The sequence below is a fragment of the Oxyura jamaicensis genome, chromosome 24 (assembly GCF_011077185.1).
Source record: "Oxyura jamaicensis isolate SHBP4307 breed ruddy duck chromosome 24, BPBGC_Ojam_1.0, whole genome shotgun sequence".
NCBI classification, from domain to species: Eukaryota; Metazoa; Chordata; class Aves; order Anseriformes; family Anatidae; genus Oxyura; species Oxyura jamaicensis.
In genome coordinates, this window is record NC_048916.1 from 5,087,421 (window position 1) to 5,106,381 (window position 18,961).

An 18,961-nucleotide genomic window follows, 5' to 3' on the forward strand; every position below is an offset into this window, starting at 1 on the left:
CTTGATTAAGGGCCTGCGAGACCTTGAAAGTCAGGCCTGCAAGAGGAAGGTAATTAATTTTTTTTTTAATCAGTGGGCACTGCTCTCAAGGTCTAGAGAAGAGTCAGCATCAGACTCGCTGCCACAGGGGCACAGCGGAGCCCTGGCACGTTACGGGGACCCCAGGGGAAGTGCTGGCAATGGGGCCTCTCATCCTTAGCCGGGTGGGAGCAGGCTGGGCACGAGAAATGCTCATCAGCTCTTCCCTTCTCTCTCTGTCCCAGAAAGGGAGATGCACCAAGCCTGGAATCAGAGGCAGCAGCAGGTTCTGGAGAAAATTCCTTAGCATCCCTCACTGTCTCACAGGGAAGACCCTGACAATGGGATAAATAAGCTCGGATGTTAAGACTGGAGGATTTTCCCTGGCAGATGCAAATGATTCTGCTACACTAGCCTTAGCTTTTGCTTTCTTCTTCATCAGCTGGCACAGATCTGGGGATGCTGGGCAGGCAGAGTTAATCTGGCCTCGTTTGTGATTACAATGAACTCTTGTATTTCATGGCCTGCATCCTAAACCTGCTTTCTAATTCCCCAAGGGAGAGGGATTTACACTTTCAATTTTATGTCTAGTTAGTTAATGGTCCATTACTGTCAAAAGGATCAGTAGCTGGAAGTTAAATCCTACAGGATTTACGATAAGGAAGAACCAAAGGCTGCAGAAGAAAGCATGCCAGACGGGGCACGGGGAACAGAGGGTGGTGCTGGCAGGTCCCCGGTGCTGTGACACCGGTGGCATGGCAGCTCTGGAACAAGGCAAAAGCAGCCACAGGGTGAGCCTTAGATTCTGTCCCAAGTTTCATGGCATACTGCAGCCCTCACCATCCCCAAAAAACCCTCTAGATAAAAGTCAGCTCCTGCTTGCCTCACCCCACAAAAGAGTTTTAGGCTTTTGCCCTGACATAGAGCTGAGCTGAGAATGCAGACCCTGCCCGATTTGGCCTGCAAGTCACTGGCCAATGTTGCTCTGAAACCTCCCAAACCTGTGATATTCCCACACTGCCTCGACCCCACTCCAGCCAGGGAGCTGCAGGTGGAAAACTGCATCCCAAACTGCGTGGGAAAAGGTGTGCCCAACACTGGTCAGGCTCTGCCCTACCTTCCATCAACGCTGCTCACAGCAGGATCCCAAGCTCTGCTTGGGTAGAAAATCATGCAGCAGGTCGCTGTCACTATCCCATGGCAGAGCAGAGCTTGTTGTGGGTAACCAGAGGCTGGGAGCAGCCCAGCAGCTTTGGCAAGACTGCTACTGGTTTGCTTACTCATGTTTAATTCTCACCCCTCCCAGCAAAGAGATACAGAAAGGTCTTGGCATCCTTAGCAAGATAAAGGTTTCTGTGAAGTACACACAAGCCTGCCAATAGCTGAAAATTGGCATCCCTGCTCCTGATCCCATCCCAGGAGATGCATGGTGTCTCAGCTGGCAGAGCAGAGGTATTACAGCAGCTGTACCGAAAGGTCTGTCAACATCACAGAGCTTGCAGTGCGAGGGTTTATAACCTGCCCAGAAAAACTGCAGGATGAAACGGGGCAGGCAAGGTCCCCACGCACCCCAAGCAGAGAAGTGCTATTTATTTTGCAAACAAGGAAACTTTCCACTGCTTGAATTTATTTGTGAGTTGTAGACAGTGCCAAGGAGCTGGGCTAGAAGGGAGACAGGGAAACACCTTTAAGCAATCAAAGACCAGAAGCGGCCGTGTTTAACAAGAGGCTTGAAATGCTTGTAGGGGACCTGGTGGCTTGAGCTGCAGCCAGGCAGGGCACGCCACACAGCTCTGAGGGCTACAGCCAGGGCGGGTTCCTGCTCTTTCCCAGCCAGGTCCATACCTGCAGGAAAAGGACCCATTACATTTGCAAAAACAATCCAGGAGAGCTCCCAGTCTTACGCCAGCAGCCTTGCTGAGGAAATCACATAAAACAAACTGCATCCCATAGGGAGAACGTAGGAACGCTGCTTTCTGCAACGCATTTCTTCTCACGGGAGACCAGACCACCACCGGGCCTTAGGATTCAGCCTGTTCCAAGCCCTGCAAGGCTGACAGCAGTGCGGGACGAGCAGCGCTGTGCCAGATCCCCAAGCGAAGGGCAATGCTACCCTCTGGTGCTGCCAGGCGGGATGGCTGCTGCCTGCTGCTCACCGCACGGAGCAGAAGGGCTGCCAATAATGATGCTACAGGGGGCTGCTTCCCACGCAAGCTGACTTTGTACCGTACAGCTTCACTGCTGTAGCACCTTGGCCTCCCTAAAAACCTCTCGGGAAAGATGCCCAGCAGCCCTACTCCTCTCTCAGGTCACCCTGCCCTGGAAGGCCATGAAATACGTGCAGAGAGGCTGAGCCCACACACACCTGCACAGGTCAAGGAGCTCTTCTTTTCACCTTCCCCTATGAAAACTCTTCCTGACTTCTTTCAGCTTGTTTCATTGCAAATTTCGTTAGGTGTCTCCACTGCAAAAGCAATTAATATGGTGTAACGGGAAGGGAGGAAGAAAGTAGCTGGATCCGAGTCATTGCTTTGTAGAAGAAGGATAAATGGGGACTTCACACTTAATTAATTTATATGTACACCACTTTGCTTCATGTGAATGGAAGTTTTTGTGATGATTTATAATGTATTTTCAGCAATGTGGCCCTGGTCTCCCAGCACAGACAGGAATTGATGCATTAAAAGAGGATGCGGCTTGGTTCCTAGCATTTATTTACTAGCGTTGTTGTAAACAGCCAATTACATTGTGACACTTAATAAATCCCCTTTTTGTTAAGTGTATGTTTGTAAGCAGAGCTTTCACCTGTGTCTGTGTTGTGCATGATTATAGCTGCAATGCTTTCTTCTGACAGTGTGTATTTTTCATCCAATTCCTGCCCTACCTTTATCATTTCACCTGTCTCTGCCTCCAGTTTCCACCAACAGAACCTTCCCTTTTCCCTTTGGATGCCAGTAACTTGCGGAAATACCTAGAAGTACTTCAGGTTAAGAAATAGCAAGAAAGAAAAGAAACCTTATGGAATAAAATACCAAACATATTTCCCCTGGGTGACAGCCACAGGTTCCACTGACGTGCATTTTAAGGAATATGTTTTCTCTGCTACTTCCCCTAGCCTGGGTCATGCTGCTAAACATCACTGTCAGAATCTCTTGCCCAGCACTCTTTTTGACTGAAATCTGACTCTATTCAAAACAGAGATTCATAACATTGAAAAAAACCTATTCTGTGGAAAAATGGCACGTTATGTTTTGACTGGCTCATTACGAACACCCTCAGCTGCTTGCATAGTAAAGAACCTGTCATGATTGATTTGATCCTTGCAACAAAAATCTGAGAAATGTGCTTGTTTAAAAGGTTTCTAAGCCAGCATATGAACTTAAATAGCAATTTCTTAGATTTTTTTCATATGGTCTCATGATTTATGAGATTATTTCAGGACCTGGGATATTTCAGAAGACTCAGTTTTAGTGATGAAGGAGAAATATTGTGGTAATCAGACTGGCCAGTACTTTGTATCCAGGAATTTCAAAGCAATGAAAAGTACAAATCCAGGTGTAAGGAGAAGAAAGAGATAGCTTTTTTTTTTTTTTTTTTCCACACTTTTTCCTTTGCACAGGAAGGGCAGAGAACTGGGCTTTCTTTCTAAGTCGTTTCAAAAAGCACCAGGGAGACCACTACAAAACAGCAGTAACTTCCTGATTAGGGACTGCATATTAACAAGGCTTTTCCATGTGAAGGGTCTAAAATACTTTGTTCAGAATACAGCTCCAGGACAGGAAAAATGTGAGATTAATGGGTTTGCTCAAGAAACCAGGCTGAGCTGCACCTGTGCTCTGTTAGTTGCCCCCAGGTGCTGCCCATGATTGTTCCTGGCCCCAGGAAGCAGCTGGGTCCCTATAAGAAGCTTCCCAGGAGCCTGGGGAGGTTTCTGCTTGTGCTACAGCCTGATGCAGGGAGCTGAGAGGTTGCTGCAAGGGTTCCTACTGCCTTCAGGATTACAGCTTCAAACAGCAGCAGGTATGTGGCTGGGGCTGAATATTCTGAGTAGTAAGAATCTTGAAATATGTTTGGGGATTGTGAGTTTATAAATAAGGCTGTATTTTGATTTTCTAGTAACCCAGGATAGGAAGGGTGTTTGTCCAAGTTCTCTAGCTCTCAGCTAACAGCTGCAGTGCTGGTGGGGCCCAGTGGTCTCGCAGGTCCTCTGCAGAGTCCCCTCGCTTCTTCCTATCCCCAGACACCTCTAGGAGAAGCTGGTGGAGGCTGGGGAGATGCAGACATGGTGTGTCCGGCAAGTAATGTAATAAAACGTAATGCAATAGCAATGTAATAACGTAATAAAAGCCTGGAAAGAGCACTGCTGAGTGGTGCTGGCGGCACAGAGCAGCACACCATGAGATGTTCCTCCTGTCTGCTGGCAAGCGTGATGCTGTTTGTGCTGGCTGTGTCAGCTGCGGGAGAAGAGATGATAGCCAAACTGGTGTAACCTGCTGGGGTGAAGCTTCCTCCTTTTAAGCTAAAATACTGGAGTGCACCTGAATCAGCAGAATGGGCTGGTATGGGTTCAGCACCTCCTGTTGGCACAGCATGTCCAGCCAGGTAGCAGGCACCAAGGCCTGGGTGCATGCTTCCAGCCCCACCAAGCATCAGCTCAACTTGAAATGCTATGGTTTAGTGGGGGAAATTCCCAAGTCAGCTCAGGGAGTCCTGTTTAGCCTTTTCTGGGGTTGATCTTCAAGCTTTTTGGCGGTGGAAACCTGAGCTTTCAGCCCCTGTAGCTGAGATCTCCAGGCATCTGAGCACCTCACCCTGCAGCTGCATGGTAATCCTGCCCTCTGCCTATCATTGACCCTCCACTTTTCAAAGCCTCAGAGTCACCCTTCTTCCTCCTTTCTGTGCCCAGAATGATGTGATGGAATAGCAGGAACCCAAATGCCACCTCATTAGTCAAGGTATGCTCTCATTGCACACATTGTTCCACTTCTGTCTGGATGAGCCTGGGGTGTTGCATGTAGTGGGCACCCAAGTCCTGGTGTCTGTGTGGGCTGGAGGTTGGTGGGGTTCAGCTCTGGTGGCATTTCTCTGCCCTTAAAATGATTCTGGTAGCAGGTCACATCCCTGGGAGGGTTATTTATAGGGTTGTAATCAAAACCAGGGCTTCCTTAGCAGGAAAATGGGCATTTTCCTTTAAATAGGAACCTCTATACAGGAGGAAGGATCAGAGATTTAAAAAAAAAAAAAAAAAATGCCTAAAATAAAAGCCAAAAAATGCATAGGGAACAGTCTTATTTCCTTAACTTTTATGGTTATTTCCAGCCACTCATTCCTGTACGAAGCAGCACGCTCCCTTTGGAGCTGCTCCTGGCAGGGAGATCGCGCTGTGGAAGTGTTTGTTCTGGGAAAGCAGCGGCACAAATGTGGAAAAGATTAAAGCGGAGGCTTTTACGTCAAAATCATCTGAAGTGGGTGCATGCGGTTTAAAACTTGAGGAAATCGCATTGGAGCAGATAGTGCTTATTTTTCAGTCGGGAGGGAAATTAAAGGAAAGGCCTGGACCTCTGGTCTCGGGTCTCTGGGTGGGCATCAAACATTACTTTGGGGGAGATCGTGATGTTTTGGAGGCTTTGAGGGAAAGGGTGAGGTAAACTAGATGAGGCAAGGTGAGGCTGGTAGAGGTGAAAGGCTAATTTAGAGGGGGGAAAAAAGATGGTATTTGTGTTTGAGGGGAGGAATCTGGGGTAAAATACAGGGTGCAGAGTGAATGCCATGGAGGGGAGCTCTGAGGTAACTTGAGAGTAGGGATGATGTGTTTTAGAGAAGAGCTGAGGTAATTTAGAAGGGACAGACTTTTTTAATGGGAAATATAGAGGTAACCTAGAGGGGGGAGAGGTTACATTCTCAGCAGGAAAAGCTGCAGTAACTTAGAGGGAACAGGGGTGGTGTTTGGGGTGGATTCAACTCAAAAGCTGAGTTAATTCAGAGGAAAAAAAAATGTATGTTTTATGGTTTTATGGCATGATTTGGTGTTGCATTGTCACCATGGGGTGGAGCTCTGTGACAGCCGGCAAGTGTCCTGGTGTCCTCTGCTCCCTTCCTGGCCTGGAAGTGGAAGGACAGGGAGCTCCTGCACCAGCTGTAGCAGAGGATTTGCCCAGAAAATGGGACCCTTTACTTTAAAATGCCCCATGGATGTTGCAGTGTTACACCTGGGAGTTTGTTTGATCCTGTGCTAATTTGTAAATGGCTCCAAGAGCCTCTGCCTGCTGAAATTCTGGCACAGGTCAGCAGGTGGTGAAGGGATGGGGTGTCTGTGGGGTTGTGCCTCCTTAGGGAGGCATGGCAGCATTTCTGGGGGCCAAAGCAGCTCTTTGAGAAGAGCTTGGATGGACCCTGGGCAGGTGGGTGAGGGACAGCAGTGATGGCAGTGCCACAGCCCCTTCCCGGGAGGTTTGGTTACAGACAAATACAAAGCTGTGCATATAGCATGGAGTGAATTGTTAAGCTGTTAGGAGCAATACACAGATTAATAAACCAATTAAATTATCTTAAAAGAGTGGAGTAAATTGTAATCAAGTGCTAACTGGCAGGATCCCAGACTCCATTAGGAATAAATGCTGTGCCAAGTGGCAAGGAGCTTCTGACTCTGAACATGATCAGCTAAGTAGCTGAAGCTCCATGGAGAGATTTCTTCTGGTAAACAAATATTTGGGAGCATTTACTTCTTCCAATAAAGGCTTTTAAGAAATTGCAGAGATTTAATCTTCATGTATTACCTTTACTTGTTTATTTCCAGTAATGGCACGGAGCTGTACAGCGAGTGGCTGCTCTGTTTGTCAGCTGTCAATACCAGAGAGCAGCCTCTGAAAAGAGCAGCAAAGTTTGCCCCAGCATCTGCTGTCCCTGCCTAGCCCAGGAAAATAGGAAGGGTTTGGAAGAAAAAAACACTGGTGTTTTGTGAGAATGACAACTCTGATGGGAAACTCCTGGCAAAGTGTTTGGCTGTCAGTTAAGTGAGTAAGCTGACATCTCTTGTGATGCTGAGGTGGGACTGTGCCAAGAGCAGCTCTTGCAGTGAGGACAGCACTGCCTGCCCTGCCCGTGGGTCTAATTCCATTCTAGTCCCATCTAGTTCAGTCTCCGGTTCCCTTCTCCATGGGGTCCTGCCTTGGATGTCCTCGTTTCCAGCTGTTTTGGTGCTTGTGGTTACTGAGCCTGCACTAACTACCAGCTGTGCTGCTGCCCCAGATGAAGCCCTCAGAGGGAGAAGGGAGCTGGTCTGCTTCTCCCTGTGTGTTGTGCTGCTTGGCCAGACTTTATAAAAAGTGCTAGGAATGAGTGCCTCAGCTTAACTACCCATGTGTCATGTAGAGCAGCAACAGCTCAGAAAGGCAATGAAATTCTGGTGGGGAGTTGATCTTTCCAACATGCAAATGAGAACTGCCTTTAAGAAGCATTTCCCAGGTAAGTGGTGGTCGTAGGATGAATCTTTGTCTTCCTAGGCAAGTGGCTGGGTGATTTTTTCAAGTTAAGATTTTGCTGTCTCCTCATGCTTGACCATGACCAAGTACCCTCAGTGCAGATGCTCAGATTTGACAACCGAAAATATGGCTTACTGATGTTTTTCTGAACAATTCCAAGTTCATCTTGCAGTTAGTTTTCTAAGTTTAGTGTTGCTGACAGCTTTGTATGAATGGGTTTGTTCTAAATCTCTAACTGAACTTGCCCCAGAGCTGCTTGCTGTTGGTAACATGGCTCCAGAGACCTGAGTTCCTTAGGACAGAAAATGTCCAAGTGATGGTTCCTGTGGACTGCGGAGGACAATTTTATCACATTGTGGTAATTCCCGTGCTTTCCCTAGTATCACCCCTCTGGTAAGAAAGCAGGTCCTTTAGACAGGGGCACATTTATTCTGCTTTACCACCTAGATGTGCAGCAAGCCCTCACCTTGGCCACCTGCACCAGCATCACTTCTCAGTGGGCACCTGGTAACTCCTCCACTGCTACCAACAAGTTTTTTTTTATTATTATTATTTTTACCTGTGGCCTTTGGGTTCTTGTTCACAATGGTTCAGTGACTCTTTCACTGTGCTGACTGTGGTGGTAATCTGTCTCCTAGACCTGTATTTCAAATTGGGATTGGCCTAGACAAAAAAAAGGCATTTTCTTCAGGATGTTTTTCTGTGGTGATGGCTGTGCGCAGAGACATGAAGTGACCCAGTTCCTGCCCCTGGAGGAGGCTGCAGAAGGGTTGGAGACAGGAGACCAGGCCTCCCAGCTCTGCCTCAAGGCTTGCCAGTCCCAGACGCAGACAACAATGGGTAAAAAACACCCTGGGAAGCGCTTGAAAATCTCCCTCTGCTCCCAGTAATTTGTTTTTACGGATGGGGAGGGATTGCTGAGTGACGAAGTGCAGCAGGAGTCTGGCTGTGGGGCCAGATGTGGCTGCGGGGACGGCGGCAGAGCCGGGCTTGCTGCGTGCCTTGGAGGAGAGCCCGCAGGGTGCTGCGATGTCCCCTGTCACTGCAGTGTCCTCCAGGCAGGGGGGCTGGGGAGGGCAGCCCTGCTGGAGCTAATTGTCCCCCCATTGTCCCCGATAACAATGGGGAGCTGAGCAAGCGCTGCAGCCGATGACACAACCCCAAGCTTAGGGAGCAGCTGGCTGGCAGCTAAAGGGAAGCACTGTGCATGTTCCCCTCTGTCCTGCCAGCCCCCAGCCTCGGGGAGAAACCGAGCTCTGCCCCCGAGCTGGACAAACCCTCCTGCCTTTATTTAATCCTTCTCCTTCCAGGGTGAGGAGCTTCCCAGCTGGCCTGGAGCTCGGGGGACCCAAATTCCTGCAGGGAACCGCTTCCAGCGGCTGCTCCTCTCTGCGTGGTGAGAGTTAACCTCCTGGCTGATGGGTTCTTCATAAATAAGCAATGCTCGTAAGCAGTTTCCATTCCTGAAGGCCCCGCAGGTAGGAGGAGAAAGTGCAGGGAAGCCATTTCGGTGTTCTGTAGCTTGCATTATTCATCTCTTTTGGGACAGAGAGGAGAAAGCTAGGCTGGGGATGGGGGCAGAAGCTCTGAGCTGCCTTCTCTGCCTGTCACCTTCCCTGCAGGTCCCGAGGAGCTTTCTCGACCTCCCCACAGCTCAGTTCCCCCCAGACAAAGGAGTTTAAAGCTGTTCCAGGCAGAAGCTGCTGGTCCAGGCCTGATGAGATGGCACACTGTGGCATCACCCCAAGGGTGCTCCCCTTGATTGCAGCCCTCATTTTGGGGAGGTGACACTGGGTGAGGGGTTCGGCAGGAAGGAAGGGGACTTCACCCTCCAAAGCAGCGGCTTTTCCCACTCCAAGTTCTCTTTTTGTGTTGTCAGATATGAAGACACCATGGGATGTGGGAGCCTTGCCAAGAGGCTGAACACCAGCCCTCTGGCTGCTCACCCTGCAGGTAAGAGACCCAAATCTGCAAATGGAGCTAGGAGCTGTCTGCCAAGCCTAAAGGGTTTGTCTGACGGAGATGTTCCTCCTTCCCCTGGGTCCAGGTCTTCCAGCAAGCCCTGCAGAGAGCAGCTCTCCCATCCAGCTGCAGAGTGGGGAACACCAGCCTTTAAAACCAGAGCTTCAGCATCACATACATGGTTTAGGTTATCTGCTATCTTTAGCAGTCAGTATAGCTTACAGTTACACCACTTCTAGCCATCAGTACAGCTTATTATACAGAAATCTTAGTAATCAGTGTGGTTTTACTATTATCTAGAGTTTTTAGTCACCTCGACCCTCTTCAGATCAGGTCAAATTGTTAATAATCAGCACTCTATGCAATAATCATCAGCTATGTGCAAGATTGGGTGAAAAGAGCACAAGTCACTGAGTCCCCAGGGATGGATGGTGGTGGTGATGCTGTCCCTGGCCTGCAGGGGACTGCAGGTCTCCAGCAGCAGTTCTGGTTGAAGTTGGACTTGCAGCTGCTTGATTTTTATAGACAATATTTCATGTGCAGGTGTCCCCACATCGTGGCCACCCGGTGCCTGGCCCTTGACAGCTCTGATGGGGAAATGCCCAGGGAGATGCTGGCAGGAGGCTTTCCTCTTCTGCACCACGGGTCACCACGTTCTGGTGACAACGCTGGTGGACGAGTGTTCTTATTGCAGTGCTGAAACTGGAGGAGGAGGGGGCTGGTACGTGATCAGGCAGCTCCCATGTAAAGTCTCTTTGCCTTGCAAAACGGCAGTGGTGGTTAACCACGCGGGCAGGAGCAGGGGTGCTGGTGGCACCACGATGAGCAGGAGGGGTGCAGCATCCCCGTGCTGGGGCATGTGGTGTGGCTGGGTGGTGCCGAGCTTGCTGTCCCCAGGCCCTGCTGCAGCAGGAGCCCTGCCTGCCCCTGTTTGCTGTGGCTGTGCTGCATGCAGGGAGGGGGGAGCGCAGTCTCCTCCACCCCTGCTCTGTGCAATGGCTCTGCAAAGCCCAGGGGCTTTGTATCTGGGCCGTGCTCCATATAGCATCCGCGGGGCTTCACTGGGCTCCCGGGGGCTCTGCTGTCTCTACAATCAAGGGCACAGCTCTTCTGCAGCCTCCCTGTCTTTGTCCCCCAAAGATGGGGAGGGGAGGGCCTGGGTTTTGCAGGAAGAACCACTCATCCTTCGCTGCCCTCTCTGGCTCTGCTGCCATGGAGGGTGTTTTTTCCATCCCTGCTGCCAGAGTGCTGCTTCTCAGATGCCCCCTCTCTTCCATCCCACCACTCCCCAGCTCTAATCACCCTGTGGAGGATGCGAGGGCCTCCTGCAGCTGGGGGCTGCTGCTGGGACAGGCTGTGGGCATCCTGCTGGCAGGGTGCGTGCCGGCCCCATGGAGTCCTGCTGGGCTGTGATCCCTCAGTGAGAGGGAGAGACGTGTTCTGTGGCTGGGGGAAGGATGAGAGCCTTCTTCTGGGGAAGGCTGAGCACCCACCTTTCTGTGGGAAGGGCACCTCCTGCAGCAGGATGTCTTTGAGGCAAGGCCAGCTTTTAATTGCTGCAGCAGCACCAGACACCCGAGTCATGGTGCTCCTCGGTGCCTCTGCTCCATGCCTGCTGGTGTCTGCCTGCGCTGCTGGGCTGCCTGTCTGTCTCTCTTCCTGTTCCCTCCCTGTCTGTAGTTATTAAATTTTCTCCTCCTCACCCCATTCTTTCCTTTGGCTTTAATCTACAGGGCACCACTGCATTAGGTGTGACTTGGGGGCTCATTTTCTCCGCTTTATGGATGGCATCCAGACTGCTCCCTGCAGCAAAGGCTCCATCCAGCTGGAGAACCTCTGCAAGGAGCCTTCTGCAAACACCTTGGCAGGATGCTTCCTGCCAGCACAGCCCAGAAACTGCACAATCACGCCTGCCTCTCCACAGCAGAGATTTAAAGGGAGCTGACTTCTCTTGCAATGGTGCTTGAGCAACTGCGTGGCTCCAAAAGCAGCCCTCTGAGCCTGAGTTCCCTGGGTGCCTGTGCTCACTGGTGGAGGAGACAGCTTGTGGAGGTGTGGGGCTGAATGTAGGAGGGATGCATGTGTGTGCACACTGCTGCGTGCCCCACATCCCAGCTGGGTCTGCATTTTTTGTGCTGGCAGCATGGCAAGGTGCAGGTAGTGTTTGTGTGTCGGCATTGATCTGTCCCCAGCCCTTTATGGTGCCTTCCTGCACCACTTGGCCATGCTCCTCATCCTCCTCCAGCAGTCTGTACTGTCCCAGCTCACCAGGGTCGTCGTGTTTGTGTGTGCATACAGCTGGGAGCGGACCTGTGGTCTGGGTTAGCTCAATACTCTGCTGCACCAGCAGCTGGAGCCAGATCTTCACCCTGCTGGTGGCAGCAGGTTGGGAACCCCTTTGCTTGGGGCTAGACCCTGGTTGGGGCAGCATGCCCCCAGCCTGCTTTGTGATCAGGCAGCTGGAGGCAGGATTTTGTGGGATTAGCAAACCCCCCCCTGCACAGCCAGCTTGCAAAACCTCGGCACTCCAATGTCACCTGGGATCAGGTTCTGCTGGGGCAGAATATGGCTTTTCATCTCAATCATCTCAGCTTTCACTGTGCCAGCCCTTTTTGCGGAGCCTGACCAGGGGAGTGGGAGGAGGAGAGGATGGGGCAGGCCACCCTGTATGCCCTGCTCCTTCCTGGGGTGCCTTGGACCCTGAATGTCCAGGGTGAGCACCTCCTCATGCTGCTGTCACCTCCACCTTGCCCGAGAGTAGGGCAGAACCATTTTGCCAGGCTGCTTTCTGGGTCCAAAGATGTTTTGCCTGTGCAGAAGCAGCCCTGTTTAGCCCCTTCTCATCCACGTGGGGGTGGGAGGCTGTGTGGGACGAGTCTTTATTTCCCACACTGACTGTGGGGCTAAAACACGAGGTGGGTGGGTGCCCAGGGGCACCACAGAGAGCCCCATCCTCACCCCCTGCAGGGAGGAGAGCTGCATCGTGGGGCTTTGGAGACCTGGGGCAGGGACCCTGACTTCTACACCTTTAGAGTGGGGGGTTTCTGCCTTTCCCCAGCAAAGCACCCCCACATTGCAGGGGGCAGCAGCTCTTCTGCAAAACGCAGTTCCCATGGTGATGAGGATGTGCCCCCCCCCGCTCTCAGCCTGCAGAATCACCCCCCCAGGGGGGGGGGCCCCCCCGCCCGCACCCCCACCCGGGCCCGGGGGGCGGGGGGGGGGGGGGGTGTTTTTTGGTGGCGGGCGGGCCCCCCCCACCCCCCCCCCCCCCCCCCCGCAACCCCCCCAAAAAGCACCGCAGGGCCGGGGGCCGAGCTTTGGTGACGCCGCCCGGCCCTGATTTGCTGGGGCCGCCCGGCCGGCCCTTCCCAAACTGCGGGAGCTCCGCACCGCCCCCAGCCCCGCCGGGAGCCGTGGGCAGCAGCGGGCGGCAGCGCCGGGAGCAGCGCCGGGAGGCGGCAGCGGCCCCCCCCCCCAGGTAGGCACCGGCACCCCCAGCATCACCAGTCCCACCAGCATCACCACCAGTACCGCCAGCATCACCAGCAAGCGGGAGGGATGCAGCCCCCCCCGGGGGGTACCCACCGCTGGTCCCCGTGCGCGCCTTGGGCGCTGCGCTGCAGGGGTTTTGGGGGCGATGCAGGGGGGTGTGGGGAGATGCAGGGGGTTGGGGGGTGATGCAGGGGGATGCTCTCGGTTTTTCGCAGAGATGCTGGTGCCCCCTCTCCTTCTCCTTTTCCCCCAGCCGTCGGGATTGCGGCATTCCTCTGCGGGCACGCCTGCGCGCACCCACTCACCCACCCGCATCCCTGCAAGGGCGGCAGCTCCTGCACCAAGCCCGGGCACCCACGCCGCCAGCCTCGCTCCTCCTCGCAGCCCCCCGAGCACCCCACTTTCACTGTCAGGTTTTTGGGGCTCAGGGTTTCCCGCATCCCAATTTTTTTCCCCCCATGTCCCCACCTTCACCATTCCCAGAGCCCCATGTGCGACCCCACGGAGGTGTCCCCACCGTGTGGCCCCCGTCGTGCTATGAGGGCTGGGGTCCCTCCGGTGCCACCGCCCCTGTGAGTCCCATCCCTGCTCGCAGCCCCTGGGGTCATGCATGAGCAAACCTTGCCCATGTGGCTCTGCTCCTGCCGGGGGGAGAGGGGGGCACAGGGGTCAAAAGGCTCGCAGATCCTAAGCCTGGAAGATCTGCGTGCTGTTGCAGATGGATGGGAGGCAGCCCTCCTCTCTGGGAGCTCCTCTGCGCTGGTTTTGCAGCTGCAACCTGGGCAGTGTCCCAGGATGCTCAAGGAGGAGCAAATCCGAGCTGGGAAATGGTAAATCGAGGGGCGAGGGCCAGCTCGGAGGCTCCTGGAGGAGCCGCAGTCTCCTCTGTCACACCTTTGTCCCCCTTTGCAACCCCTTGGTTATCGAGACCATATAGAAGGGAATTTTCCTGCTTGGCCAGGGTTTGGGGTTGTAGATACAGAGATCTCTCACAGCTATGGAATGAGCACATGGTTTTGGTATTTCCCCCTTGAACGTTATGTGAAAGACCCAAAAAACTGCTAAAAAGGAAAAATCCAGCTGGCTGTGGTACAGGCACTTCCCAGCTCTTCCCCGGATGCTGAGCCAGGCTCCGGTGGGGCACATTGGGGCGGGTTTGCTCTCCCCCCACACCAGCCTGGGGACCCAAAGGGGCTGCAGCTGAGCTCCCCCTCTCGGTGCTGGCCACAGTCCCCACCCAAGGACCGACTGCAGGGCGCTCAGCGTGTCCTTCAGCCCCGGGTTCTGCTCTGCTTCTCCCCCCATCCTCCCTCCTCTCCGCATGTCTGCGGCTGGATTCCCCACGCAATTGCTTGGCTGGGCTGCAAACCTTTAATTAATTCCTTTCGGCCGGATGAGACCGCTGGCGGGGCTGGGGTTTGGACGGCGCATCCACGAGCCCCTCACCCGCAAGCAGCCCTCAGGAGGATGGGCGAGGGGCCAGGGACCCGGGAGCTGGACGCTCCCACCCCAAAACCTTTCCAACCCCGTGTCCGGGCGGGCTCCGCTCGGTCCCTGGAGACTCGGTGCCATCCTTTGGCAGCCTCGGCTCCTTCTCGTGGCTCTTGGCCCCTTTCCCTCGCTGCATCGCAGTGAGTCATCTCTGCTGAGCTCACCCGCGGGGGGGCCAGGCTGGCGCACGCACGAAGGGTCCCTCACCTGGCACCGCGCCGGGCGGGCACCGGGGCGCATCCTGCTTTCTGCTGCCCGCCCCTCGGCCGGACAGCCAGCCTGGCGGGGGCACAGGGAGGGCAGAACACGAGGGGGATCCAGGCAGGGAAAAGAGCGTGGCTGGCACCGCCTAAGGACACGGGAAGGTGATGCTGGTGGACACGCGGTGCTCAATCCCCATCCCTTCCCCGTGCAGCCGGCTGCAGAGCATCATCTGTGAGGGAGCTGCGAGCCGCACGGCACAGCCCTGTGCCAGGGTGGGGGCCTCGCTGACCGCTTCTCTCCCCCTGCCCAGGCTCATCTCTCGCCGACAGCCTCCCCCGGGCACCTCATCAGCGGAAAGATGAACCCCACCGTCGGCATCGCCGTCATCCTGACAGGTAGGGCTCTCGGTCGGGGGGGGGAGGACGCAGCACCCGCGTGGCCGGGAGGCTGCTCGGTTGTCCCCGGTGCTCACCGTCCCCCTGTCCCACCCCTGCCCACCCGTCCCAGTGCTCCAGGCCGCCCAGTGCCAGATGATCAAGGACCTGAGTGCCTGCCTGCTGGGCCAGAGCCTGCGGGTGGACTGCCGCTACGAGAACAAAACCAGCAACCCACTGACCTACGAGTTCAGCATCACCAAGGACAACAGGAAGCACGTCATCCACAGCACCATCAGCGTCTCCGAGAACGTCTACCGGAGCCGCGCCAACGTCACCATGCACAAGAACCTGGTGTGCCTCTACCTGCAGAGCTTCACCACCAGCGATGAGGGGGTCTACATGTGCGAGCTGAAGGCCACCAACGACTACACCGGCAACCAGATAAAGAACATCACTGTCATCAAAGGTGAGAGGGGCAGCGGCGCCCGGCCTCCAGCTCCACTTCAGCCCCTTCCTTCCCCCCTGCCCCTCGGTTTGGCAGGGCCAGCAAAGAAAGCCCCAGCCCTCGTGATGTCCCCAAAGGCTCCCTGAGCCCCGTCGGTGTTTCCTGAGCCCTTCCCTCCCAGCCAGTCCCAGCAGAGGGGACAAGTCACACAAGGGGTGCGTGGTCCGGAGCAGGGGCGCGGTGGGATTTTGCACGTTTGCATCCCCTGGGACCACCCCTCTGGCTGCAGAGGCCTTCCTGCTGCCCTCCCCCTTGTCCCCGCTCTCAGGCACAGGCAGGGTTTGGGGTTCCCCGGGGTCTCTGCGTCCCCAGAAGCCTCCCTGCTCCGTGGGCACAAGGTGGGAGCGGGCACCGGGGCAGGCTGGGCTCACTGCATTGCTGTGCCTGGCTCCCAGGGGGATTTCACCTCCGCGGGATTTCATCTCTTCTCTCCCCGTTCCCCATCCTCGCAGACAAACTGGAGAAATGCGCCGGCTTCAGCCTCTTGATCCAGAACACTTCGTGGCTCCTGCTGCTCCTCCTTTCCCTGCCTCTCCTGCAAGCCGTGGACTTCGTGTCCCTGTGAAAGGAAAAAAAAAAAACCACCACCACCAAAACCCCCCGCGCCCCCCACGGAGCACCCCAGCCAACCCGCCTCCCCCGCCAGAGCGCAGCCCTCGGAAAGAGAAGATTTGGAAGAAACGAAGCCTCTCTCTATGTTATCTCTATGTAGCCGTGTATCTAACGCTAACCACCGTCCTGTGCTGAGCCCCGCCGGCACGCGCGCGCACGCCCCGCTCCGAAGCATGGTGGCTCCGCTAGGCAGCGTCGCTTCTCCCACCGCGCCCTCCCCGCGCGCTGGTTTTGCTGGTGCTGGGGGCACCGGAGCCTCAGCCCCGCACAGCCCGCTTCTCCCGCCCCTTGTCTTTTTTTTTTTAAAAAAAAAAATATTTTTCTTTGGCCTGTTCTCAGCTGGGGAAAGGCAGCCGGACGAGCAGGTAAGGGAGGGGACGGCAGAGCGCGGGGATGGGTCCTGGGGCTGGGAGGAGACGGGGAGGAGACCGGGTGCCAGCGGGGTGACTTGGTGGTTTCTCTTTGTTGCAGCCGGGCTGGAAGCGAGGCTCCCCAGACATCGTCCCGAGCCCTGGGCCCCCCCTGGTTCTCCCCGGGGACCAGTCCTTAGCTGTGACGAGAGAAGCGCCGCCAGCGCCCGCAGCGGAGGCCCGCAGAGCCTCTCCGAGCTAGCCGCAGCCCGGCCAGCGCCCCATGCCCCCAGGTGGGGAGGGGGCTCCCCCAGGGGACCACCAGTCCTCCGCCCCAGCTCCCCGTCTGCTCCATGGGGAAGTCTGGGGGGTCCCCGTCCTTCCCCATGGCACGCGCCCCCCTCTTTCTCCAGCCCCACCATGCTGCTGGGAGGAGCCCACGTGTCCCCCCTGCCTCCCCGCTCCCTTCCAGCATCCCCTCTCTCTATTTAAGTGAGGAAAAAGGGGCTAAGGCAAGCCCAGCTCTTGGCCACCGCCTCAATAAGGAGGTCCCCAGGGGTCAGCAAGAGTGGAGAGAGGGACCCCCAGCACAGCCCCAGCCTGTCCCCATGCCCCGCAGGACCCCAGGAGCCTTCGGACCAGGAGAGACCACGGGGCTGGCCCTGCGCACCCCAGCCCAGGAGCGGGCAGGGGGCTGGGGAAGGCACAGACGGGACCACCTGGCTCTGTGGGGCGAATCCAAGCCCTGCCGAGCTCCCCAGGCTGTGCCACGACGGCTGAGAGCCCTTCCCAGCAGCTGCTCCCCGCTCCTCGCTTTCCTCCGGACACCGTGAGCTGCCTCCCGCCCCGCTGCCCCTTCCTGCCCGTCCCTGCCCCTCTCGCTGCCTGCTTGCTTGCTGTCTAGTGCTGCCGAGGCCGTGCGCGGCACAGGCTCGGCTCGCCCCGCTCCCCCGGGGCTGGCTGGAGCTCCCCGGGGAGCGCTGGGGCAGGGCAGAGCCCGGCCGACCGTGCGGACGCGTCTCCGGTCTCATTTTATTTTATTTTATTTTTTTTTGGTGAACATTTGTAGTTGTTTCCACAGCTTGTCGTAAAAGAAATTCTGTTAAAGGGAGAAAAAAGAAAAGCCAACCCTACGAAAAGCAACGACAACAACAACAAAAACACCTGTCCTCCGGGAGTTTTCCTCCGTCTGCACAATAAAAGCCTAGGTCGTGTGTTGGAGCCGTGGCCACCCGTGTGTGTGGGCTGGGGCGGGGGGCTACGGGGGGCTCAGCACCTCCTCGGCAGCCCCAGCCCTGCGTGGAGAAGCAGGAAGAGGGGTGACCCCATCCTGCCCCCTGGGACACAGCCCCATGTCCCCATCCCACTCCATTCCATCCCACCGAAACCATTGTGAGCTCAGGGCTGGGGCCACCAGCGGCACCGGGAAAGGGGCGAAGCGGGGTAGGTACCACCGGGCACCCCGTGTCCGCATCCCCACACCACACACACGGGCACCTCCAGCACCCCGTCTCCATCCTGCCCCCGTCTCCATCCTGCCCTGCCCACCGCGGTGGGGCCGTGCCCGTGGAGGCAGCCCTGGCCCTGGCATCCCATGGGCAGGGACCGCGTGTGAGCGGGGCCGGGCGCGCGGGTGCGTCCCGGAGCTCCTGGCCCCGGGGCCGTGTGCGTGCCGTGCCAGGGTCCTTCCCGCGTGCCTGCTGACGTGCGTGTTGCGTGCGCCCGTGTGATGCCCCTGGGGATGCCAAGGGCTCTGGCAGCTTCTAAAGCAGCCGGGAGCAGCCCCACGCTGCTCCCTGCACGGGATCTTCACGCTGATGACCCCACAGCAGCCTCTCGGAGTCACACCCAGGCGCAGACGCCAGCCTCACGTGGCCCTGCCTGTTTCGGGGCTGGAGCCGGGCAGGAGGAAAATGCCAGCCTAATTGCATCCCGCCTAATTATCCTCGGCAGGTGCTGGCTGAGTCACGGCCGCCGAGGTGCCGGCTCACCGCGAGGCCGAGCCGCCCTGGGTGGGTCGGGCGTCAGGGAGCGGTGCTGGGGGTTGTGCCCTGATGTCCCCCGCTGTCCCTGGGGAGCCACGGGGGGCAGAGGGTCATCCTGGCCCACTCCTGCAGTGCTGCAGGCCTTCCTCCTTCCTCCCCCTGCCCACCTTCCCCTCCTGGGACCTCCGCCTCCTTCCCAAACCCCTCTCTCCCCACACTTACCCTCAGGCATCCTCCGTGCTTCCCAGAGCCCCCCCCCCCCGTGCCTCTCCAGCCTCCCCTTGCCGTGGGCCACCCTGGGGCTCACGTCCCCTTTAAGCCTCGGTGAGGCTGGAATGCGAGAGGCGCATTCGGGCGCCCGGCGAGGTCAGATAAAGGCACTATATTTATCTAGCCGGGTAACCTGAGCCCTGAATTTCTGCCGTGGCGTTTTTACGCGGCCCCGCAGCCCTCCGGCACGGCCCCTGCGCCCGCTCCCAGCCGG

General features: G+C 56.2%; 1 protein-coding gene and 1 long non-coding RNA gene across 3 annotated transcripts; both read left to right on the forward strand.

Annotated features, from left to right (window-relative positions):
- The first annotated feature begins 3,948 nt into the window (after positions 1-3,948).
- LOC118177917 lies at positions 3,949-5,477 on the forward strand. The gene is made up of 3 exons (XR_004755968.1): positions 3,949-4,038; positions 4,925-4,973; positions 5,338-5,477. It is a non-coding gene; the product is annotated as an uncharacterized LOC118177917 (long non-coding RNA).
- A 7,319-nt stretch (positions 5,478-12,796) lies between these two features.
- Positions 12,797-17,713, forward strand: THY1 (Thy-1 cell surface antigen). 2 transcript variants are annotated; one of them, XM_035345979.1, is made up of 4 exons: positions 12,797-12,931; positions 14,954-15,043; positions 15,156-15,491; positions 15,983-17,713. In XM_035345979.1, exons 2-4 carry the CDS (start codon positions 15,007-15,009, stop codon positions 16,093-16,095), a joined length of 486 nt encoding a protein of 161 aa, XP_035201870.1. In that variant the 5' UTR covers positions 12,797-12,931; positions 14,954-15,006; the 3' UTR covers positions 16,096-17,713. The 2 variants fall into 2 exon arrangements, 1 of the variants encoding a protein (XP_035201870.1); XR_004755964.1 differs by lacking the exon at positions 12,797-12,931 and having other exon boundaries at positions 14,936-15,043; positions 15,983-16,507; positions 16,614-17,713.
- Positions 17,714-18,961: the final 1,248 nt, after the last annotated feature.